A 25,799-nucleotide genomic window follows, 5' to 3' on the forward strand; every position below is an offset into this window, starting at 1 on the left:
ATAGAGGGGAATCTTATGGAGGACCCAACCATTCCATGCATTGTACAGACAGCCCATCGATTTGAACAGAAACTGTGTAATGTCCCACTTCTCCTGTGGTGGTGCCCTTACTGCTGGGCTTCCTCCAGTTGATCACTGGGATCTCAGGAGTGATCATTTCATCATTGTAGAACCCAACCAAAAACAACCGCTTCAAGGGCAAAATCTGACATTTGGATTCCACAATCTATTGGCAACTTAAGCTTCTCATCTGCCACAAATAGAAACCCTGAAAATCGTATTAATATTCACTGTACATCTTCTCCAGTCTCTTTTAACTGTGCACTCTGGAACGCATGGTCTGTTTGTAATAAACTCCCCACAATCCATAAGTTTTTCCTCTCACACTCTCTGAACCTGCTGGCCCTTACAGAAACCTGGCTTTAACACTCTGACACTGCTTCCCCTGCCGCCTTATCTTATGGTTGACTTCACTTCTCCCATACTCCCAATATTTCAATTTCAGTCTGCGGTACTCTCATAACTCCTGGGCAGCACCCCCACTGTCTTGGGGTCATGTTTGACTCAGATGTTTCTTTTGTTCCCCATATCCAATGACTTGCACTCTCCTGTCGTCTGCACCTCAAGAACATCTCCAGAGTCTTCCCTTTTCTTACTGTGGAAACGTCCAAAACTCTTGTTATTGCCTTGATTCATTCTCGTCTTGACTACTGTAATTCATTACTAATTGGTCTCCCTCTCACTAAACTCTCTCTCCTTCATTCTGTCCTAAATGCAGCAGCCAGGCTAATCTATCTGTACACCTGCTATATTGATGCTACTAGCCTGTGCCAGTCACTTCACTGGTTGCGCATCCACCACAGAATACAGTTCAAACTTCTCACCCTCACCCACAAAGCTCTCCCCAGTTCTGCACCTCCATACATCTCCTCCGTCATTTCCATCTACCACCCTACTCATGCTCTCCATCTGCCAGTGATCTAAGATTAACATCCTCCATAATCCGTACCTCTCATTCCCATCTTCAAGACTTTTCTGGAGCTGCGCCTACTCTCTAGAATGCTCTTTCCCGGAATATCAGGTCAATTCCCAACATAACTACCTTTAAACGTGCCTTAAAAACACATCTTTTTCAGGCAGGCTTATCATGCCTCCAAAGCTGATCTTCTCCCAGTAATCCTCCTCCCCCTCCCAACTCTTCAGACCTGAACTTGTTCTTCTGACAGTCCTATGCCCAAAGCAGATCGGCCTACACCACTCCTTTCAGTATAAAGATGACCGGACCACTTCATATAACAATCAACTTCCTTTTGTGTCTGCCCCACTTCCTTATAGATTGTAAGCTCTTGAGAGCAGGCTCCTCACTCCCAGTGTTTCAATATATTAGCCAGTAACTTTGTGATGTCTTTTGTTTTGTATATAAACCCTCTGAATTGTAAAGCGCTGCAGAATATGGTGGCGCTATATAAATAAAGATTATTATTATTACCCACACCGGAAATCTGCAACAATTTAAAAATCTTTGTGGAATTCAGAGCATGCTGCGGATTTTAAAGTCTGCACCATGCACTTTATGTTGCTGCAATGTTATAGAAGTTCAGCAAGAAATCCATGACAGAAACATGTTAATAAGGGTTTTTCTATAAATAAAATGTTGTTGTTTTTTGTTTTGTTTTTATAAAGTGTTTTTTCAGCAAACACCTGCTCTTATGTTATAGGAGGTGTGCCTGTTATTTTTACATGGCGTATAGCTGTTATATAAGTTGTAATTCAGAATTTCACTTTTACTTTATTATTTAACTAAACCTGTTTACTGCCATAGATATAAAGAAGAATCAGAAAGAAGTTTCTTTGAAGGCATTGGCTATGCCACCATCTCCTACAATGTGCCCAACATTAAATTCTTGCGCTTCGAGCAAACTGTTCAGACCACCTCAGATGTTGGCTTGCTGTTCTTCGCTGAAAAAGAGGTATTCAAATATGAAAATGTGTGATTGAATGTTCTACATTGATATATAACATTCACACAGTCATACAATCTACATCTATGATAATATTCATACAATATTGTATCAGTGCAGTTTATACATAGACACATATCACATGGTCATACCCTGTATAACTATAATATTCATACAATATTGTATTAGTGCAGTTTAGGCCTCATGCATCCACGGCCGTTGTTCCGTTTTCCGTTTTTTTTCCGCGGACCCATTGACTTTCAATGGGTCCGTGGAAAAATCTGAAAATGCTCCGTTTGGCATCCGCGTCCCTGATCCGTGTTTCCAGTCCATTTTTTTCCTATTTTTTTCACGGACAACGGTTCATGGACCCATTCAAGTCAATGGGTCCGTGAAAAATCACGGCTGCACACAAGATTGTCATCCGTGTCCGTGATCCGTGTCCGTTTTTTCCTATCATTTCAAAGGCAAACTTGACTTAGATTTTTTTTTTTCATTTTTGATGTCCGCGGATCCTCCAAAAATCAAAAAATGACCCACAGAAGAAAAAACGGACACGGATCACGGAACAACGGAAACCGTTTTTGCGGACCGCAAAAAAAAACATCCGTGTGCATGAGGCCTTACACATATCACATAGTCATACCCTGTATAACTATAATATTCATACAATATTGTATCAGTGCAGTTTATACATAGACACATATCACATAGTCATACCCTGTATAACTATAATATTCATACAATGTTGTATCAGTGCAGTTTACACATAGACACATATCGCATAGTCATACCCTGTATAACTATAATATTCATACAATATTGTATCAGTGCAGTTTATACATAGACACATATCGCATAGTCATACCCTGTATAACTATAATATTCATACAATATTGTATCAGTGCAGTTTACACATAGACACATATCGCATAGTCATACCCTGTATAACTATAATATTCATACAATATTGTATCAGTGCAGTTTACACATAGACACATATCGCATAGTCATACCCTGTATAACTATAATATTCATACAATGTTGTATCAGTGCAGTTTATGCACTGTATAATTATAATGTTCATACAATATTGTGTCAGTGCAGTTTATACATAGACACATATCGCATAGTCATACCCTGTATAACTATAATATTCATACAATATTGTATCAGTGCAGTTTACACATAGACACATATCGCATAGTCATACCCTGTATAACTATAATATTCATACAATGTTGTATCAGTGCAGTTTATGCACTGTATAATTATAATGTCCATACAATATTGTGTCAGTGCAGTTTACACGGACACATATCACATAATCATATACTGTATAACTACAGGTTTATTTATTTACTTAATGCACGTATATAGCGCTACTATATTCCGCAGCCCTTTACAGACATCAGCATCAAGCTGTCACCAATGGGGCTCACAATCTAAGTTCCCTATCAGTATGTCTTTGGAGTGTGGGAGGAAACCGGAGTACTCGGAGGAAACTCACGCAAACACGGGTTATACATATATTGCACTCATACAGTCCTAGACTGTAAAAATCTAATACCATTCATACAGTAATGTGCCTATTATACATACATATACAATACACATTCATGTACTCCATAATAACATTCATACATGACATTTTGTATTTTGCTTGCAGGAAAGTTACATCAGTGTTGAGATCGAGGATGGGATCCTTGTCCTTAAATATAAAATCAATTCTAATCCAGAGCAGCAAAGGAAAAATACCTCATTTAAGCGTGTAAATACCGGAGCAGAAGTCCTTGTAAGTAGTTGCTTACTATATGTACAAGTATATTAGATCCCACCTATCAGACCATGTTTTCCTGATTTCCTTCTACCTACCTAGCCGTCATTGCACCTGTTAGGCTGAGTTCACACGGGCGAGATTTCCGCGCAGGTGCAATGCGTGAGGTGAACGCATTGCACCCGCACTGAATCCGGACCCATTCATTTCTATGGGGCTGTGCACATGAGTGGTGATTTTCACGCATCACTTATGCGTTGCGTGAAAATCGCAGCATGCTCTATATTGTGCGTTTATCACGCAACGCAGGCCCTATAGAAGTGAATGGGGCTGAGAGAAAATCGCAAGCATCCGCAAGCAAGTGCGGATGCGGTGCGATTTTCACGCATGGTTGCTAAGATGAGTCTATTCACTGTATTATTTTCCCTTATAACATGGTTATAAGGGAAAATAATAGCATTCTTTACAGAATAAAGAAAGTCAATTGAGGGTTAAAAAATAAATAAAAAATTAACTCACCTTCTCCTCTTGATCGCGTAGTTGCCGATCTCTTCTTACTTCTTTAATCATGAGCTGCCGGCTAAAGGACCTGTGGTGACGTCACATCACATGGACCATGTGATGAGCTCAGTGACGTCACCACATGTCCTTTGACAGGTCCTGAAGAAAGAACAGGAGACCGGCAGCTATGTGATTAAATGGAGGAGGTGAGTTAATTTTTTTTTATTTTTTAACCCTCAATTGACCTTGTACTAAGCATTCTGTATTGAAGATTGCTATTGTTTTCCCTTATAACCATGTTATAAGGGAAAATAATTACATCTACACAACACCGAACCCAAACCTGAACTTCAGTGAAGAAGTTCGGGTCTGGGTACTACATTCAGTTTTTTATCACGCGCGTGCAAAACGCATTGTACCCGAGCGATAAAAACTGAACAACGGAACGCAATCGCAGTCAAAACTGACTGAAATTGCGTACCTACTCGCGCGGGTTTGCCACAACGCACCCGGGACGCATCCTGAACAAATCCGTCACGCCGTGTGAACCCAGCCTTAGGTCTTACCTACTGATGCTAGACTAAATCTATTCATCAGCACCATAATGGCATTCTGTAGCTTCATACGCTCCTTCAGAAATTCTGTCACTTGGTGTTATTGTATATTGTACTATATAATTTTGCAGCCATGCTATCCTATAGTATTTATATACCTGTTTATTTCTTTCATAGATTGAGGTGTTGGTAGCAGCCAATGATAAAGTCATACGTATACGTCAAGATCGGGAAGTCCTAAATGATAGTAATGTGGATGTATTTACTTTCAACACATACTACTTGGGTGGAGCCCCGACAGAATTAAGAGAAAAGTGAGTCATTCAAGCACTGTTGTCAAATTTTTACTAATGGAATAACTACCCAGTGTCACTGGTACATTATTGCATCTACAGCTGTTAATTGGCCTTGTTTTTAAGAGATAAGCAAAGGTTCGCATAGTGGAAAAATTGACACTTAAAATGGTTGTGCAGTGTCAGACTACATCAGATTGGCGGGGCTTCAACTCCCAGCACACCAGCTTGCACTAATGCTGAGTCCTCGGTACACCGTCTAGATTGTAGCTGTGGTGCAGTGTTAGGCTACTTTCACACCAGCATTTTTGCTGGATCAGTCATGGATCAGCAAAAACGCTTCCGTTCTGATAATACAACCATCTGCATCCGTCATGAACGGATCCGGTTGTATTATCTTTAACATAGCCAAGACAGATCCGTCATAAACACCATTAAAAGTCAATAGGGTACGAATTGGTTTTCTATTGTGTCAGAGAAAACGGATCCGTCCCCATTGACTTACATTGTGTGTCCGTCTTGCTCCGCACCACATGGCGGACCAAAAAACGCTGCTTGCAGCGTTAATCTGTACGCGATGGGAGCGCAACCGAACGGAACTGAATGCATTCTGGTGCACTCCGTTTCATCCAGTTCAGTTTCGTCCCAATTGACAATTAATGGGGACAAAACTGAAGCATTTTCCCCCACTATTGAGATCCTATGACGGATCTAAGTAGCGGAAAGGGAAAGCGCAAGTGTGAAAGTAGCCTAAGCGATGTACGCCCCATTCTAGTGAACAAAGAGAAGAAGCTGTAATTACAGTGCACCTCTGCGGACACTGTCCTTTCACGAGCATCACAGCTACTTCAAGCAGCTGATGGGTGGGGTTTCCTCGAGTCGGACCTTTGCTGGTCTGATATTGCTGACCTAGCCTAAGGACAGGTCATCAGTATCCTGACACTGCACAATCCCTTTAAAAAATTACTGGTCATTGGAAAATCACTATATATATATGTTACTTCCCTTTTATACAGGTTTAACATAAAAACTCCGCCTTTCCGTGGATGTGTGAAAAATGTAAAGACCCCTGTAAGTGCAGCCTCATTCAAGGAAACCTACGGAGTCAGCCGAAGGTGTTACAGTGAATGGAGCGTAAGTGAGGTTTCTTCATTTTGAGAACGTTGTCTCCTAAATGTTCTTAAAGAGAACCTGTCACCTCTCCTGACATGCCTGCTTTAATAGCTACTTGCATTCCCCATGTAATAACAATTCTGGAGAATCTATTCTTATGGCTCTATGTTGTGCCATTCCTTTATTATTACTACTAGAAGTTATAAATGAATTGCCAGCAGTCTGCAGTAAGGATACAGGGGGGAGGTAACCAGTTGGGGGGGTGTACCTGCACAGACTGAGAATGGCAGCACTGATTGGATATAAGGAGTCTGTGCAGGTACACCCCCCAACTGGTTGGTGGGGACAAGAATCCCAGAAGGAAGTGAGACATGCTATTCCAGAAGAGGTGGTGATGGTGAACTCACTAAAAGAGTTCAAGAGGGGCCCACATGTGTTTCTGGAGTGTAGCAATATTACGGGTTATAGTTAGTAGATTTAGTTGATCCAGGGATTTATTCTGATTGGAGTCAGGAAGGAATTTTTTCCCCCTAAAATGAGGAAAATTGGCTTTCACATCATGTTTTTTTTTTCCTTCCTCTGGATCAACTTGCAGGATAACAGGTTGAACTGGATGGACGGATGTTGTTTTTCAGTCTTATAAACTGTTACTAGAGAGTTTGGTTTCCCACTCCTGACCTCCCTCGATAAGCCACAATAGAGAATGGCTTATATAAGAGTGATTCCCATTCTTTCAGTCTTGAGCTGTCCAAGTGTTACATGGACAGTATTCCAACTGCTTTCCATTCCTGGAACCATACCCACGTTGGTCAGCAGAGGAAAAAAAAACTCCTTCAATCCAAATACCTACCGTATTTAGGTCACCGGTTGTGTACAATGCTGTTATTCAAGAATTCTAATTTCAAGAGCCAGCTGTGTGCATCTATCAAGGAATGCTGGAAGAATACATCTCTGCAGCATGCAGAATTATGAATGCAGCTCTGGATTATTATACAGTCTGTAACTCTGGATCAGTACAAGAGAACTATTGCAGTGCATTCACAAAGTGATTTTGTATGCTTTTAATATTGATTACCTATCCTCAGGATAAGTCACTTAGACTACTTAAAAAAAAAAAAAAGTATATTATAGCTAAAATCAAGATCATCTCATAGTTCCTGGCACACAGAGCCCATGGATGCACCAAATTTGTTAAGAGGCCTGCCCCTTTTAATAAATCTGGCACATGTTACTCCACCAGACGTTTTAGTTGTGCTGCTTGATTTTAAGATCTTTAGATCTCATTGAATGATGTTGTGGTCTCCTATTGCAGGCTATATGACAAGTGCTACTTGACCTTTTACATTTTTGTCTACATGAAGCTGCATTTTACCTTTTTGTTTCAGAAAATACGCTCTGCAGAGTTCTCTAATGGAGGAACGCTGGGACTGAAGCCAGATGGATTCTCCTTCCCTGGAGATTTTCAAGCATCATTTGGCTTCCAGACTCCTCAGGTTGATGCTTTGCTGCTAAATCACAAAACACAGGTTTGTTCTTTGATTGTACAGGTTTTACCTTTAATTGTCCACTTTTATAAGCTAAACCCAAAATGGTACCATTGAAAACTACAGCTGGTACTGCAAAAAAAATAAAAAAATATTTTCCACAGCTCAGTCAACAGAAAAATAAAGGTTATGGCCCTCAGAATTTTTGTAAGTGTTTGTATTGTCATATATAGTGAACCATTAAAAGAATTACACATATTTGGCATTGCTGTAGTCACATCGACCTGTAGATATTAGCATGTTATTTACGGTATATCTCATGGTGAAGTACTATAAAACTGTTGCAGGATTGCTGGGGAGGGGCATTTTTTTCCTGTATTGTCGATAAACAGAAACTGGTGATGAAAAAATAAAAAAGTTATTGCTCTCGGAAGGCAGGGATGAAATAAATGAAAAAAGGTTGCTGTGTCATATAGTGTAATACTTACGGTCCTTTTACAAGGGACAATGTAGCAGGCGATTTGGGGAAGGAACCGTTCCTTCCAGAGAATCGCCTGCTCGTCAGTGAAGGAGAACCGCTGCTATTACATGCAGCAATCTCCTCCACAGTGTGAGGAGGAGTGATCACTAATGCCATTGCTCGTCCTCATACAGAATCATTGTTTGCCGGCAGCAGACTGTTTAGATGGAACAGGATTTAGGTGCCTGTACAAATGATCATATTACCCAACCAACGAGCGTTTCACTCATCAGGTAATCGGTGGCACCTTTTACACTGACAGATAATCAATAACGAGCGTTCCTATGAACGCTTGTTAGCAGTTATCTGGCCGATTCTCAGCATGTGTAAAGGGGCCTTTACAGTGGCAGTAAGAGGTAAAACAACAGGAACAGGTACAACAAGTACATAAACTATGGGGGGGGGCAGGTATTAAGAGTTGCCTTGTACACATCAGTCTTAATATCTCCCACTGGCGCCTCTTAAAAATTGGGATGCATTTGGTCTGTGCGCCATATTGGAAATCTACACCAGCAAGTGTATAGGTTCACACCACCAGTGGTATAGGTTTACAGCAGTTTTATGGCATAGATTATAATATATGTGCTAGTCTGGCTATGGACATTCCACACCGCCCACCCCTCGCCCTTATCCACCAAATTTTGCTACTTTTTGACACCTCTTTTCTGACGTACAGGGGCTGATCAATGTCCGCCCTATATTTATTAGTTAACTTACAAGTGTCTTATTTGTCCCCCACAGTCTGATGAATTACATGTTTCTCTGGAGGATGGAACAGTGACTGTAACTACAACTAGCTCAAATGTCAACTTACGATCCAGGGACAAGTACAGTGATGGAAAGCTTCACTATGTGTCAGTAATGAGAAGCAATAACGAGTAAGTGCCAAGATTGTCAAATGGAATATAAAAGTCATGTAAGGCAAATAAACTATGGGATCCAAATACAGAAAGAAACTGAGAGGACACCTCCTCTAGACAGAATTACTCGAAATCCACTACTTTATTTTTGATACTGTGGAAACCCATGATAGATTTTGATGGCGTTCATTAAAGGGCATCTGTTAGCAGATTTGTACCTATGACACTGACTGACCTGTTACATGTGCACTTGGCAGCTGAAGGCATCTGTGTTGGTCCCATGTTCAAATGTGCCCGCATTGCTGAGAAAATGAAATTTTACTATATGCAAATGAGCCTCTAGGAGCAATGGGGGCGTTACCGTTACACCTAGAGGCTCAGCTCTCTCTGCAACTGCTGTGCTCTCTGCACTTTGATTGAGAGGCCAGGCAGGCGTGATCGTGTTTATTCTGCCTGGCCCTGTCAAAGTGCAGAGGGCACAGCAGTTACAGAGAGAGTAGAGCCTTAGGGGTAAAGGCAACGCCCCCGTTGGCCTGTACTTGTCTCACATTCAACAGGAATAGAATTATCATTAAATTTAGAAATAGTGCAGAAATCCAACCGCCACAAAAAAACTGAACACAACCAGTGGATTTTAATGCATAGAAACACAATGTGCAGAAAAAATGAATAGGTTTAAAGCCCTGAAGCAAAGTAACATCACAATTCATTATTCTATAGAAAAAGTCTGTATTACTGGTAGGACCTCGTGAATACTTGATTTCTGAAGAGGAGAGGCAATTACTAAACTGAATGCTTTCACCATATGATAAGTAAAGCAGAAAACTTCACAGGAGCCAGACCTTCAGAGACTCTCAGCATCGGCTTTTTCACTGCTGAAGTTCCAGCTTCAAGACGCGCACACAGTAATGTACATCGCCTGAACGCAGATAAATTACAGTCTGAAGACACAGCAGGAGCTTAAATACACACTCTTAAATACCACTTCAAACATGTCTTCTGTGTCCCTAGAGATTAATTAACTCCTTTGTATTTCCCTAAAAATTCAGTCTTGCGTCAGTGGAGCTGTGGAGAGAATAAGGTGCTATTTATAGGGGATCCCAGGTTGCTGTGCTACAGGCTGGAAATCTGCTCGTTCTGATGGTAATAGAAGAGGATTAGTGTACACGACAATTACATTTAGGCTTTCTTCAAATCTGCATTGTTACTTCTATAGTTCTGCTCCATCATAGAATCAGAAACGATAATAATGGCAGTGCTGGGTTTGTCATAAGAAAGACACCAATGGCACCCACCGAACCCCATATAAGGTGGCACATTGTTTTTTTTGCCATGGTTTTGCCTATTTTACTTGGTAGTTATATATATATATATATTGGATTTGTTAGGAATTTTACATAAATGGTTCTACCAGTTAGCAGTCTAATCCCACCGAGTCCCCTTAATACCCCTACATAGTAATTATTCCCCATTATGCCACTGGACAGTATTTGTGCCCACATTGTGCTCCCTCACAGTAGTTATACCAGATATGTGCCCCCTAACAGTGATACGCCCAGTGCTGTGCCCCCTCACAATGATATGCCCAGTGCTCTGCCCCCTCACAGTGATATGCTCAGTGCTGTGCCTCCTCACACTGATATGCCCAGCTGTGCCCCCTCACAATATGCCCAGCACTGTGTCCCCTCACTATGAAATGCCCAGTGCTGTGACCCCTCACACTGATATGCCCAGTGCTTTGCCATCTCATAGTAATATGCCCAGTGCTGTGCCCCCTCATAGTGATATGCCTAGTGCTGTACCCACTCACAGTGATATGCCCAGCTGTGCCCACTCACAATGATATGCCCAGTGCTTTGCCATCTCATAGTAATATGACCAGTGCTGTGCCCCCTCATAGTGATATGCCTAGTGCTGTGCCCCCTCACAATGATATGCCTAGTGCTGTGCCCCCTCACAATGATATGCCCAGTGCTGTGCCCTCTCACACTGATATGCCCAGTGATGTGCCCTCTCACACTGATATGCCCAGTGCTGTGCCCTCTCACATTGATATGCCCAGTGCTGTTCCCCCTTCACAGGCAGTTAAAAAAAAAAAAAAAAAACTCCACATACTTACCTCGTAACCCCCCAGCAGCAAAACCAACACAAGTCCACACGCGGAGCTCCCCGCTGGCCCTGCCCCCTGCCCAGACCTGCAGTGTAGAGCGCAGACAGGGGGCAGGAATGATGAAGCAGAGAGCCCACGGATGGATCTTGCTTCATCATTACAGGCAGCTGTCTCTGCTTCCTACGGAAGAAGGGACAGCTGCCAGAAAGCGGCACATACCTCTCCGTACCGGTACAGCCACTGCAACGCGGTATGCTCTTTCTTTACAGAAAAAACACTTGCAGTTTTGCTAGTACCATTTAATAATCTGTGTACCAAACCTGAGACCTTATCGTGTCATATACCAAATTTCTGTCCCATTGGAAGACTATTGTTTCAGGTAGTATTGATTCGAACCTGAATCAAATGTTTTGACAGATTCAGGGAGTTGGACACAAAAGAAATTGAAAGAAATTCACTCATCTCTAATGTGCAGTTTTACATAGCACTGAAGGTAAACCTACCAGCCGGACACGGACAATGTCCTTGAGTTGCCTCATTTTTTCAGTACTATATCTGTTTCTGGAGTGATGTGAAATATGGCTGCCACAATTACTTTTAGAGGTCTTAATGGCATATTGGTCAAACTAAGCCATGAAATATCCTCTGCTCCCATATGCCTGCAGAACATAACAGATTTGTCATTTAGATTGTAGCATATCTGGATGACTACTGTCATGAGAACTGTAGTTAGAAACACATAATGATGTTGCTTAGCTAGATATATATATATATATATATATATATATATAAAAAGAACCTTTACTAAGTATACGGTAGGCCATTAATATCAGAATGATGGGGGTCCAACACCATGCATGCCCACGATCAGCTATTTCAGAGTAACTTTTGCGCCAGAACTAAACAGCTCCTTCCATAGTGTAGTGGATGGAGCTTATAGCTAATTTTAGTGGGAGCAGCGTTTTGGTTATTTTGGTTACCAGCTCCGTCCACTACACAGTGGATGGAGCTGTGTAGTTCTGGCACCAACACTACTCTGACAGGTTGTGGGACCCCTGACAATCTGATATTGATGGCCTGAGATGCTGAGGTAAAGATAGCCGTCAGGCAAGCCATTTCTAATGTCATAAAATATTTTTGTAAGAACTGAAGACCCATTCGTCTGTTTCAAATACAAACCCCAGGCTTTCACATAGCCTCAAGGTTAGGCTCACATCATTGTTTCATATTCGTTTCTTCTGATCCGTCAGAAGAACAGAAAACAACAACAAAAAATGGGTGCTTTATTTGAAGATTCCGTTATACTCACTTTGCATCCGTTTTAGCCATTTTATCGGAGATTCGTTATTTTAGACAGAAAAAAAGAACTAGAAGACTAAAATAACAGATCTAAAACGGAAATGGCTAAAATGGATGCAAAATGAACATAACTGATCATAACAGGTGCTCAAAATAAAGGATTAGTTAATTTTTTCTTGCGTTCTGTTCTTCTGACAGATCAGAACTGATACTTCCATACACACTGGAGTAATGTCGTCCAAACCTGCTGATTTTAGCGGGAGCAGCCATCCATCTAATGTGTATAGTGGCCTCTCAACTCTCCACTGACAGCAGATGTCGAGGGAAAGTAGGATTGAGCAGTTGGACATCAACATGCCCAATCCCGTTTATCTCAGATGAGAGATGCACGCTTGGCTAGCTATCGAGTTCAATAATAACATTCTGACCACCTACACAGCCCACAAGTGGACCTGAAGACATGCAGCATCAACGGCTCCCTCTAGTGTCAGCCAGAATTGTATCTCATTACCATCCATTTGTTGTCAGACTGCCTATTTTGTTGAGCTCTGACAATGAATATTATTAATGTGAGGTCAATATAAAATGTTTTTTCCTGCTGAGCCTCTCAAGTGACTGCATGATTCCTTGTGACTGAGAAATAAGTTACTTTTTAATTTCAGGTATAAGCTCTTGGTTGATGATAAAGAAGAGACAGAAATCACGGACAGTTCCAGGAGGCCAGGTTATTCCCCCACTGACATATACATTGGCGGAAATGGCTTCAAGGGCTGTATGACAAATGTTTTTATTAAAAGGTAAGCATAACTGCAGTATAAAGTGCAAGCCCAATATGGCTGTCGAGGCTACGTTATGTACAATACCTTCTCCACCATGACAGCTACAGATGCAGCAGAGTTAACAGTCACAGTCATAACGCGTTAACTAGATGTGATAACTCACCAAGGGTCACTGTTAACTCTGACCAATCCCAGGCAGATATGAAGCAGGTGGGTTGCTGTGGATTTAGTCTATTGTCAATTCTCGGAGACATCTTTGCATTCAAGATTATGAATGGCGCAGCTACAATCCGCGGTCATACTGATATTGGCTACTTTTCTTTTCTGTATTTTAGAGCTTTACAATATCCTTCTATACAGAATCTTTTTGACCACACTGAGAAGAATAAAGTGTCACTGGGAATGTGCACCCCAGAGGAAGCCCCCGTGCCTCTGATATTACCTGAACTCAGACAGCCGTTCAATCTCAGACTCAACGACTTTGACTTGGTAATTCCTGGGTTGATAGATGAAGTGCACAGACTCGCCTAGCAGTCGCCATTTTCAAATTCACTGTTAAAATGTCATTGGTACGTGACTGTTGATTGATAATGGCCACCCAGTTTTGCAGGTAAGGGCGCCTTCACACGCAGCAGATTTTGTTGCAGAAAGTTTCTGCAGCTGAAAATTAGCTCCATTCATCTGAAAGGGGTTGTTTTGGTGGCAAACACATGGATTTCTGCAAGCCCCAGTCAAGTGAATGGAACTGATTTTCAGTAGCAGAAATTTTCTGCCACGTGTGAAGGCAGCCAAACGGGCTCATCACACGATGGATTTTGAAAACGCACTGAAAAAAATCAGCGCGGAATGAACACGTGTTTCTTTTCAGCGCATTTTTTTGTGGGTTTTTGTTGCATTTTTTTTTTTTGCCACGTCTTTTTTTTAACCAGTGGGTGTTCACTTCAATACAAAGCTGCATTTACAGCTTGAGAGGTTTAGAGAAAATCTGCGCCAAACTGAAAACTCATAGACTTAGATGGAACAGTTTTTTATGCTTCCCGTTCATTTCAATGGGAGATTCAGCACGGATTGCACCCCAAGATAGGGCATGCTGCTTCTTTTTTTCCACGTGCTGGTTCCCATTGAAATGAATATTAGGCTTTTTGGGGGCATTTTTTAAGCTGATTTCGAGGCAGAAACACTCCAAAATCAGTGCCAAAAAATTCTGTGTGAACTGGCCCTAAGCCTCTAAAACTGCACAGTCATTATGAATTAACAGTCAATTAACAAATGTGAATCTGTCCATGTGGTTTTCGGCCACCCAGGGTCATTACGTGGGATCCTGCTGCCGTGCTTACGGAATGAGTGATAGATATAGGATCCCATGTTTTAAATTATTTTTATGTTCAGCATATAGAGCATTTTTACATCAAACAGGAAAATTCACCATCTTATTCAGACACTTGTTCATCTGAGCGAGGGTATCATAAAGGGATGCAGCAAAGTACATAGAGTACATAGTTCCCAACTGTCCAAAAATTGGCAGGATTGTACCTAATATTCAGAAACAATCCCAGCAAATTTGATCGGTCAGGGCTGGAGATGGGTGTGGCTTGTGTAAACCCCTCTCATACGGTAAGTGGGCGGTCCTATTGGATTTGGGAGTTCTGGCAGTGCGGCTTAAATAACCCAAATTTATAAATGAAAATGTTGGTAATTATGAGAGTAAATGTGTCGATAACTAGACTTGTGTGTCTCCCCTAACAGTCGGGCCTGGACGTTATGAGCAATTTGCTAAATGCTCAAACTGGACTGAAGAATTTACAAGGCTGCACTTCTCACTCAAACTTCACATCAGACCTGAAGTCCTATAAATTTGGGGACTCTCCAGCAAGTCACTTGGTCTATGATTTGAGCAGTCACAGCTTCAAGGAGAAGTATGTATGATGGGCAAGCTACTGCAAAAGTTAAAGGAAATCTTTCACTAGGATAGTTGCTATTGAAGTAAAGCCATGGTCTAATAGCACTTAGTACCTTATTTCCAGATGTGCCTTTGTTCCCGCAATAGATGTTTTTATCCTCTGAGAATCCAGTTTATTTGGTATGCAAGTGAGCCAGTAAGGTGCCCAGAGGGGCGTCACTCTTGCAGGAAGGAGCCCAGGCATGCCCCCTACCACAATGTGTCCACCCACCCCTCCTACATCACATTCAAACCATAACTCTGCCCCCCTTTTCCCTGCTCCCAGCCTGAGGACGGGCATGGGCACTAGCAGGAAGCATGCCAGGGCTCCTTACTGCGAGCGTGACACCCCTCTGGGCACCTCACTGGCTCATTTGCATACCAAATAAACAGGATTTTCAGAAGATAGAAAACATCTATTGCTGGAACAAAGGCACATCTGGAAATAAGGTACTAAGTGCTATTAGGCCATGGCTTTACTTCAATAGCGATTATCCTGGTGACACATTTCCTTTTAAAGCAAACCTCCAGTTATAAAAAATAAAATCACATGAACTAGGGAATGAACAGAGCACTTACAGGGTGACCTCCTTTCCATCTTTTCAGATGCAGACCTTCCAGCTCCAGGGCTCCTCTTCTGTTGCCCAAGATGGCCGCACCACTTCTCAGACTATCGGATGCAATGTGCATTTTGTAGCCCAAGACACTTCCTTCTGCCCTTGAATTGGCCAAATCTGAGGGCATGGCTGGACAAGCAGGAAGAGTCTTAGACTACCAAATGCACAGTGAGCATCACATAGCCTAAGAAGAGGTGCAGTCATCTTGGAGGGCAGAAGAGAAGCCCAGAAATTGGCGGATCTGCAGCTGAAAAGATGAAAAGGAGGTCACCATGTAAGTGGTCTTCCCCAGTTCCTGCGAATGTTTTTACTTGAACTATAGAAGATCGCTTTAATTATTATGGTTTCTTTTTCAACATGAGAGATTAGTTACAAATGCAGTATAGATACAGTTAAGGCTACATTTACACGACCGTATGAATCGGTCTGCATCCCTTCCGTTTTGCAGAACGGGTGCCGACCCATTCAGTTTAACGGGGCCGCAAAAGATGCAGACAGCGCACCGTGTGCTGTCCGCATCCCTTGTTCCAAGAGTAGACATATTCTATATAGTGCCGGTCATGTGCGGCCCACAAAATGCTGGATGCACACGGCCAGTATCCGTGTTTTGTGGACCGCAAAACACTACTAGTCGACTGTATCCATCAGTCTATCTGTCTGTCTAATCCATCTATTCAGGCCCTATTTCAGATTTGGATTTTTAAAAAAGTAAATATTTCATCTGGTAAAGTGCTCCCTGACGGAGACTCAACAGGCTCCACTATAGTCAATGTGGTCCATCTAGCTCCATGTGTACGCATTATGCAATGGACCAGAGCTTCCGTTATTTTCATTCTCACTGATGAGAGCAAACCCTTAGGCCCCTTTCACCTGAGCGTAAAAGATTGGCTCTGGATGCGTTCAGGCTGCGTTTAGTGAAACTCGCACCATTTTGCAAGCAAGTTTAGTCAGTTTTGTCTGCGATTGCGTTCAGTTGTTCAGTTTTTTTCCAATGCGTTTTGATGCATTTTTCACATGCATGATAAAAAACGGAAGGTTTACAAACAACATTTCTTAGCAACCATCGGTGAAAAACGCATCGCATCCGCACTCACTTGCAGATGCAATGCGTTTTTCACTGAAGCCCCATTCACTTCTATGGGGCCAGGGCTGCGTGAAAAACATTGAATATAGAACATGCTGCGTTTTATAGAACATGCTGCGTGAAAAACAAAGCTCATGTACACAGACACCTTAAAATGAATGGGTCAGGATTCAGTGCGGGTGCTATGCGTTCACGTCACACATTGCACCCGCGCGGGTAAACTCGCTCGTGTGAAAGGGGCCTTAATCTTCCAAGAGTTTTATGTACTATGGACTAGTTTCAAATACTTCCAACCAGGAGGGCCCAACTGAAAATCCGTATGCCTCCTGATTTGTGCAATGATTCATCAAAAAGTGTATTAAAGAGGTATTTTTCCCTAGAAACCTTCCTTTTAGGGGAGAATATTTCTGTAATATGGCACTATATAGTAGAACAATGAGCCTACAGCTCCATTGTGCAAAATGGCAGGTGGTATGCGTGCCATCCATACAAGCTACATATACCATGCTTTGCTGTGTGCATGAGACCTTAAAACTGAACTGCCCCTTCTAAGGGCAGAGTAATGGTCGGTGCTTACCAGATGGTCAGTATACACAGAAATGAGTTCATGTGGATACGGATATTTTTTACAGAAATATTTCTATTTAATGATCCATGTTTTTGTCTTGCAGGTCAGACTTCTCATTAGAGGTGCAAACCGAGCAATCGTCTGGATTAATTTTCTTAATGACAAATAAACAGGAGTCCACTTACCTGTCCCTTCATTTATCTAAGGGTCGTTTTGTGTTTTCTCTGGGAACTAAAGGCAATAAACTTAAGATAAAAAGCCAAGAAAAATACAGTGATGGGAAGTGGCATACAGTAAGTGAAATTATTTGACATATAGAGATGTTCTCCTGCTGAAAAAATGACAAAAATCTTCTAACTTCATTTTTATAATTTAGCAATTTCTCTTCATTGTAGTTTTATTCACCATGATAATTTCATATGTACAGAATTATAGAAGGACCGGCTTTGTAGAAGTTTTGACTTAATATGCCTAAAATTTTTATTAGGTTGCATTCAGCTGGGATGGGAAGAATGGTCGGCTTGTCATTGATGGTCTGAAAGCTCGTAAAGGAAGTCTGACAAAACACTTGAGTTTGGAGAATATGTCACTGCTCTACCTCGGAGGTGTTCCTTCCCTGAAAGTACAGGTAAGAACTTGTGGGGCCAGTTTGCACTGACTTTTTTTACGCAGTTTTGGAGCATTTCTGCCTCAAAATCAGCTCCAAAGAAATGCATTAAAACAGCCTCCCATTCCTTTCAGTGGGAGGCTGCACTTCAACGTTAGAAAAAAAAAAAGCAGCATGGCGTATCTTGGAGCATAATCCACAATGAATCTCTCATTGAAAATAATGGGAAGCATTAAAAACAGCTCCGTAAATGTCCATACAGCTTTTATGCGTTTTCTGCATTTTTTTGGCGCATCAAAACCACAAACTAAACTGCAGTTCTATATTGAAGTAAACACCCATTGGTTAAAAAAGCGTCAAAAACCACACGTAAAATGCACAAGAAAAAACGTGCTGAATTTTATAGTCAGATTTTCAAAATCTGTTGTGTGAACATACCCTTATTCTAAGCCTGCGGAGCTTATCAGCGTTATATAAATGTGTCTATATTCTTTCATACAACAGTATCGGCTTGAGACATTTACTCCGCTTCTGTATTCTGTGCAGCCTTTCTTTCTGTGGCTGTATTTCCCGTTCAGTCATTTGTCCCTGTATGATTTCTGATTAACGGAGTATTGTCTCAGACATTTATAGCATATCCATAGGATATGACAAAAATGTCTGATATATATGGGTCCCAACTCTGAGAACCCACAACTCTCTCCTGAGTGAGGGTTCCCTGATGCCCATTGACATAATGAGGTGGAGAATGAAACGAAAGGTGTTTGTGCATGTGCGCAGAACTTTCCATTCACTTTTATGTGGGTTATGAAAATAGCCAGCTAAGCATGCTCTGCATTTATTCTTCATCTAGATGCAGGGACCAGTTGTCTCCTCAGCAGGCTGGGTTTTCTAGAGTTGGGACCTGCATTTGTCAGACGTGTATGGCATATCCATTGGATATACCATACCTCACTAAATGTCATAAACTTACGTGTCCAAGCTCCAGCAGCGCGATCCTCAGCCTTGGTATGGCCGTGCTGGGAGAGACACACTGCAGAGCCACAACCCCTGGTGACGCGACAGCATCCTTAGCTACAGGATGCAATGCCCACAGTGGGCATGTACTGGAGGAGATTAGCAGTGAGCTGATTGCACAGCTGCTCTATTCCTGTGTGCTAGTGTTTCTGACTAATGGAGCACCTATCAGGAGCTGATCCATGGACTCTTTTTCAATCCCTTCCTGGTCATACACCAGTGCCAGGGATCGTCTTGTTTGGACTCACTAGCTAGGTTCCTGGTTATTGTTCCTGTGCCAATTTGGTTTGCTTGTGTTTTTGACCCCGGCTTGTCCTTTGACCACTCTGACTCTTGTGATTTGTACTGTGCATCCCATCTCGTTATGACCTCTGCTGGTCTTTTGATCACTCTCTGTCTCTCGTTTTTTTATTGCGTTGTCCTCCTGGTTCTAACCTCTAGGTTAGGGCTCACTGTCTGCTTCTGTCTATCTACAGGCGTTACACAAAAGGGGAGAATTTATCATTGCCTTTGTGCCAAGAAACCATCATCAAAAGTTTATTTCTTTGCAAAAGCATCAATCAAGAACTTTATGATGTTTTTACGCAGCTCATGTCACTTTTTTATGTAGATGGGGATTATTGGGAGGCACAGAGATCTCCAACGGGCCAACAGGTTTTCTAGAATGTATGCCTGATACTGCTTACTGCTGGTGTTGATTTGCTTTTCTGGCACTTGGATCTTACTGCAGTTCATTTAGTAAATTCCCTCTAAAGTGTAAATTTCCTCTGGGTATCCTAAAGTTCCTACCACTATTCAGAAATATGCCAGTAGGTCCATTGACCTGAATTCACCATGGTGTCTTTGTGCTTAGGCTATGTTAATTTGATGTGATACCCTCTCAGCGACCAGTGGAAAATTTCTCTATACATATTATCCTGACACTTAAATGTTATAGAGGCGAACTTCACATCTGCGCTCACCTTTCCATTCTTCTGCTCCATTATAGGAGCAGAAGAACGGAAAGGATGGATTTGTCACATAACTGAGCCGAACTGAGCCTACAGGCCCCATAGACTATAATGGGATCCATTAGGCTTCCTTTCAGGGGAGCAATTTTGTAGCCAAAGGTCCTACATGTTGTTGTGGATCACGGACCCATTGAAGTCAATGAATCCATACCGCGATGCGGAGTGCACATGGCCACTGTCCATGTTTTGCGGACCTGTGGTTTGCTGTCCACAACACGGGAAGACGGCCCCACGGTTGTATGTACAGGGCCTAAATTTTGTTATCAGCTAAGCAAAACTTAAACGAAAAATATGCAACAAAATAATAAAATTTAACATTGATTAAAATATATCTATCTTTCAGGGAATGCCCAAGAAAAGTTTTACTGGCTGCTTGAAAAATGTAAAAATGAATGAGGTGATGTTAGACAGACCATCTAGAACTGCCAAGGTCACTCCTTGCCATGATGGCTCTTATGAGCCAGGAGTGTATTTTGCTGAGGAGGCAGGGCATGTGGCTGTGGGTAAGTAGAAGTACATACTGTACTTGTGAATGTTTTTTGTAACTGCATACCCTTTATACATTGCTGTTTTCGTTTCTTTAAGATAACGCTTTGAGCTTGGGACAGGAGTTTGAAATATCTTTTGACATTCGACCACAAAGTCAAGAGTCTGTTCTGTTATATACAGGAGAAGGGAGAGAAAATAGACTAAGCCTATACATAGAGAGTGGGGAGGTAAGTAGATAGATAATGCCTGATCTAAGGGTTATGGGTCTCGACAGTTCATTAGTACTTGTGGTGATGATAATTAGTCTGTTTAACATTCATATAATATACTCTGTGACTTATGAGACCTCGAGAATATTCACAAAGTAAAATCATCATTGAAGCCTTTTTAGGTGCAGTTAATTTCATTTTAGTATTTTTTTTTCTTCTAGGTAATTTTGTCTGTATATAACAATAAGGGTAATTTCCAGGCTTCAGTTACCCCAATTGCATTGCTTTGCGATGGAAAATGGCATACTATAACAGGTAACACCAGGACAAATCTACTTGCCTATTTCTACAGACACTAAAAGCACAGTATGTCTCTGCATTCAGTATGATTATTAATATTTATCATATAGCACCATCAACTACTGTAGTACTTTACATTATACAACCCCAATATCAAAAAAGTTAACACTCTGTAAAATTTAAATAAAAACTGCTTCTAATGATTTTGAAATCTGATATGTGTTCTATGATCTACTGTAAATAAAATATGGACCTATGAGATGTTGAATGTGAGACATTTTACCATTTTCAGAATTTTTTTATACTTATTTAGAACTCAATGGCAGGAACACATCTCAAAAAAGTTGATAGGGCCATGTCTTCCATTGTATAGGATCCCTTCTTTTAAACAACAGTGAACGTTGGGCAGTGAGGAGACCAATTTCTGGAGTTTTGAGAGGAATTTTCTCTCATTCTTGTCGGATGTAGGATTCTAGCTGCTCAACAGTCCTGGGTCTTCTTTGCCCGATTTTTTTATTTCACAGTGCACCAAATGTTTTCTATTGGTGAAAGGTCTGGACTGTAGGCCGGCCCATTCAGCACCTGGGCTCTTCTTCTGCGAGTGTATGGCCAACTATAAAGCATCGCAAGTTGCCCATTGAAAGTAGTAGGTGTCCATTGATTTTTTTTTGTCCAGTGTAGAAATGGAGGCAGCACTCTGTACAATAGTTGAGGCCAAGTAGTTTAAAGCCTCACCTGGTATTAAACGAAATACTTGGCCTCAACTTTTCTACAGAGTGCTGTCTCCACCTACTACATTGGACTTTGTATACGGTATGATTTTGACCAGTCTTCGGAGAGGCGGGCATCTACTTTACTTTTATTATTTCTGCGAGTGCTGTCCTTTTTACGTTTTATCATTGATTTCCATTGACTCTTGATGTCCTCCATAGCCAAGTTCATGTATATAACTTACATATCTATGTGGTATTTTGTAAGACAAGAATCAAGAATTATCTCAGTTGTTTTCTCACTTAGTGGAAGGCATACATACTGCTACTACATGATTATTTATGGTTTGGGCTCAAGCACTGTCTGCTTTGCATGCAATATTAGGGCCCATTCACACAACCATATTTTTCTGTCCGCTTCTGTTCAGCAATTTTGCGGACTCATTCGTTTCAATGGGCAAAAAAGATGGAACATGTCCTATTTTTGTGGACAAGAATAGGCATTTTTATCATAGGGAAGGATGTTCTGATCCGCAAAATGCAGAAAGCACACGGCCGGTATCCAGGTTTTGTGGATCCACAATGTGCGGACTGCAGAAATGGATACAGTCGTGTGAATGGGGGCCTTAGATGTCAATGCATAGATGCTGACTCTCCATAATTTTAGGCGTTTACTCGTTTCTTCAGAGTCCTAACCAGTATTTCTTCAAATCTGTTCTTGCCTGCAGAAAAGAGTACTGCAATACTTCAGTGAACAGTTAAGGACTCACAGCTTGCAGAGTACATGGCCTTGTTAAATTTCCCCCAATGTACATAGTTAATGTAGCATCTAAGTGCTAGGCAGGCAGTTAGTAACAATTATCACCATACAGGACTAATCTCTCTAATTAGTTCTGCAGAATCAGTGTCTTCAGGATAAATACTGATCAAACATCTTAAGCTGTTACCGTAAATATTTTTGTGTACTACATTTTTATGTTGACCTGTAAACAAATATTTTATTTGTGCTGTACTAAATAAAATGCTAAGATTACATCATAGTTAAATGATGTGGCTCCATACATCAACTGTTAAATTCTATTTCTAATTTTTGCAGTGAGTCAAAAAGATAATGCAGTGCAGCTCATTGTCGATAACCAGTCCAAAGACACAGCCGGCCCCAACTCCGCACTGAGGTCCAACAAAGAGGTCACACTGTATGTTGGGGGACTCCCAGGTAAGCACAGTAGACATCATCATGCTATAAATACAGTAGTACTTATATGGCTGCAAAATATATTTCAATTAGACCAATTTAGAAGTCTCTTCTGGCTTTCCTTCAATTTGGCCACAAATATTATTCAAAATGTCTGCGAGCCGATATATGGAATATACGTTAGGACAACACCAAAATCAGGCCAAATATTTGCATATGTCTCTCAACCATAAGTGTAATTATCAAGGCCAGCAGGTATAGCAGCTACTATGGAGCCCAGCAAGTATGTCCAGAGGTGAGGTTCAGTTAGGGAGCAGATTCCATTAGCAGACCAAGGAAAGGACAGTATCCATGTCTTGTGATATCATCCCTTACTGTGACATCATTATGTGCATTATTCATGTGCTATGATATCATTGTGCCCATTTTCACTGTACTGTGACATACAATAATTGCACTAGTCCTGTATTGTGACATCACTTTATGCATTATGCCTTTATTGTGACCTCACTGTGCGACATTTTTGTACTGTGACATGCATTATACCAGTACTTTGACATCACTATGTATATTACCTCTCTGCTGTGACATCACTGTAGGTTTCATGACCTATATCTTTATTGCGTGTGTTATATTGTGATGTGACATCAGAACATATTATCTTGGTAGAACCATGGGCGTAGCTATAGGGGGTGCAGAGGTAGCAGTCGCTACCGGGCCCAGGAGCCTGAGGGGGCCCAAAGACCCTTGTGCCACATAAGAAGACACACAATGCACTGAGGGAAGGGGGGCCCAAGCTGAACTCTTGCACCAGGGCCCATGAACCGTTAGCTACGCCCCTGGGTAGAACGACATCACTGTGTGAAGTGCCTGTGGATTAAGAAAATGGATCGGAGAGCAAAGGGGTATTCCAGCAGAATAAAACATTTAAAAAAAACTTAGCCATAGTCTGCAAGTTATAAAAAAAAAAAGAGTTTATACTCACCTCACTGATCCCCTGCCACTGCTATTCTAATGGTGCCCAGGTTCCTGATGCTCTACAGATCCTGCACCTGTGCTGTGACGGCAGAAAATGACTGACTCCCACTGCAGCCAGTGATTGGTTGAGTGCCTTTCACAGCCATTTCCTGCTGTGTCAGGATAGGAAGTGGAGCACAGCACTTACCCTGCCACCATCAGAACAGCAGCAGTGGGGTATCCTTCTGGGATTCACGTCCCAACCTATCCCTTGGTTGAACTTAATGGACTTATGTCTTTCTTTTAACCGTATTAACCATGTGACTGAGTATAACATCTGCTATTTTTAAAGCATTTTCTGTATATTGTCAAGCTTTTTTTATTCTGCTGGAATACCCCTTTAAAGGGGTTATCCGGTAATTTATATTGCTCTGCGGGTGTCCAACACCCAGGACCCCCGCCAATCAGCTTTTAGAAGAGGCTGCTGCTCCGTGAGCGTCACGGCCTCTTCCTAGGCCATGTAAGGTCACTGTACATTAGTCACATGACCTGGTTGCAGTGAGGTGAATAGGGCTAAGCTGCAATACCAGCATAGCCGCTATACAACGTACAGCACTGTGCTTGGAAAGCACACAGCGGAGCTCTGGTGAGCGACGCGGCTCCCTGAAAGAGCTGATCAGTGGGGATGCTGGGATTTGGACCCCTGCTGATGTGATAATGATGACCTGCCCAGAGGATAGGTCATTATCTTTACCTGGATGACACCTTTAAGCTTTTGATGTTTAGAACTAATTAGGGGAATCAGGCCTGATTCCAGTTTTTTTTATATCCATGTTTACTTACTGTCCCAATGATCTCAACAAACGCTAATTACGGTATTATTTTTCTCTGAAGCAAAGGGCGACAGTCTTGCCCTTTAGTCTATTCTGGGAGTGCAGAGCAGGAAAAGCTGGGCAAGGCTAGTGCTGCTTTTTACATGGCCTGCCCAGTGATAATGCATTTACAATACAGTAGATTTAAAATAAAAATGAATGGTGGCAGGTTTTTAACCCATTAATACATAATGCAAGGATTTCATATTCCAATTATAATAATTTTTTTTGCATAAACTATATATCATTCTGCTTATCTCTTGTTTTATAGCATGCTGCTCATGCTATACCACCATCAGAGTTTCACTTTAAAGGGGTTGTCTCACTTCAGCAAATAATAAATACTATGTAGAAGTTAATGCAAGGCACTTACTAATGTATTGTGATTGTCCATATTGCTTCCTTTGCTGGCTGGATTAGTTTTTCCATCACCTTATGCATTGCTGATTTCCATGGTTATGACCACCCTGCAATCCATCAGTGGCAGTCGTGCTTACACACTATAGGAAAAAGCACTGGCCTATGCGCGGTCCCACGTTCTCAGCCACCAGGAGGCCTGCGCTTTTTCATATAGTGTGCAAGCATGACCACCACTGATGGATTACAGGGTGGTCATATAACCATGGAAATAAGCAGTGTATAATGTGATGGAAAAATTAAACCAGCCGAAGGGAACAGTATGGATAATAAGAATACATTAGTAAGTGCCTTGTATTACCTTACTCTACATAATAAATGTTACTTGCCAAAGTGAGACAACCCCTTGAAGGTAGTCAAGTATGTTAATGAGCTTGGTTGCCCTGTGATGTCACACAGTCTGCACGTAACAAAAACTGTCGACAGCAACTACCTTTCTTCGGACATGGTTCTCGACAATAATAGATTTTCTTCTACTTTATATTCCACAATTTTATTATGGCATATGGACATTATAATGTGATCCCTGATTCTTGGAAGCCCCCTCTCTAGTTAAG

General features: G+C 41.6%; 1 protein-coding gene across 1 annotated transcript in view; it reads left to right on the forward strand.

Moving 5' to 3' along the window:
• The window catches only part of LAMA3 (laminin subunit alpha 3), a 238,456-nt gene that overhangs the window by 209,701 nt on the left and 2,956 nt on the right, over positions 1 to 25,799 (forward strand). Inside the window, 15 exon segments of the mRNA XM_044295643.1 lie at positions 1,823 to 1,970; positions 3,631 to 3,756; positions 4,971 to 5,107; positions 6,103 to 6,220; positions 7,585 to 7,725; positions 8,945 to 9,081; positions 13,135 to 13,269; positions 13,587 to 13,740; positions 14,998 to 15,167; positions 17,563 to 17,752; positions 17,947 to 18,087; positions 20,437 to 20,596; positions 20,679 to 20,809; positions 21,013 to 21,106; positions 22,898 to 23,017. Of these exon segments, the coding sequence (XP_044151578.1) occupies positions 1,823 to 1,970; positions 3,631 to 3,756; positions 4,971 to 5,107; positions 6,103 to 6,220; positions 7,585 to 7,725; positions 8,945 to 9,081; positions 13,135 to 13,269; positions 13,587 to 13,740; positions 14,998 to 15,167; positions 17,563 to 17,752; positions 17,947 to 18,087; positions 20,437 to 20,596; positions 20,679 to 20,809; positions 21,013 to 21,106; positions 22,898 to 23,017 (2,102 nt within the window).

This window comes from Bufo gargarizans, chromosome 5, assembly GCF_014858855.1.
Source record: "Bufo gargarizans isolate SCDJY-AF-19 chromosome 5, ASM1485885v1, whole genome shotgun sequence".
In the NCBI taxonomy this organism is placed as follows: domain Eukaryota; kingdom Metazoa; phylum Chordata; class Amphibia; order Anura; family Bufonidae; genus Bufo; species Bufo gargarizans.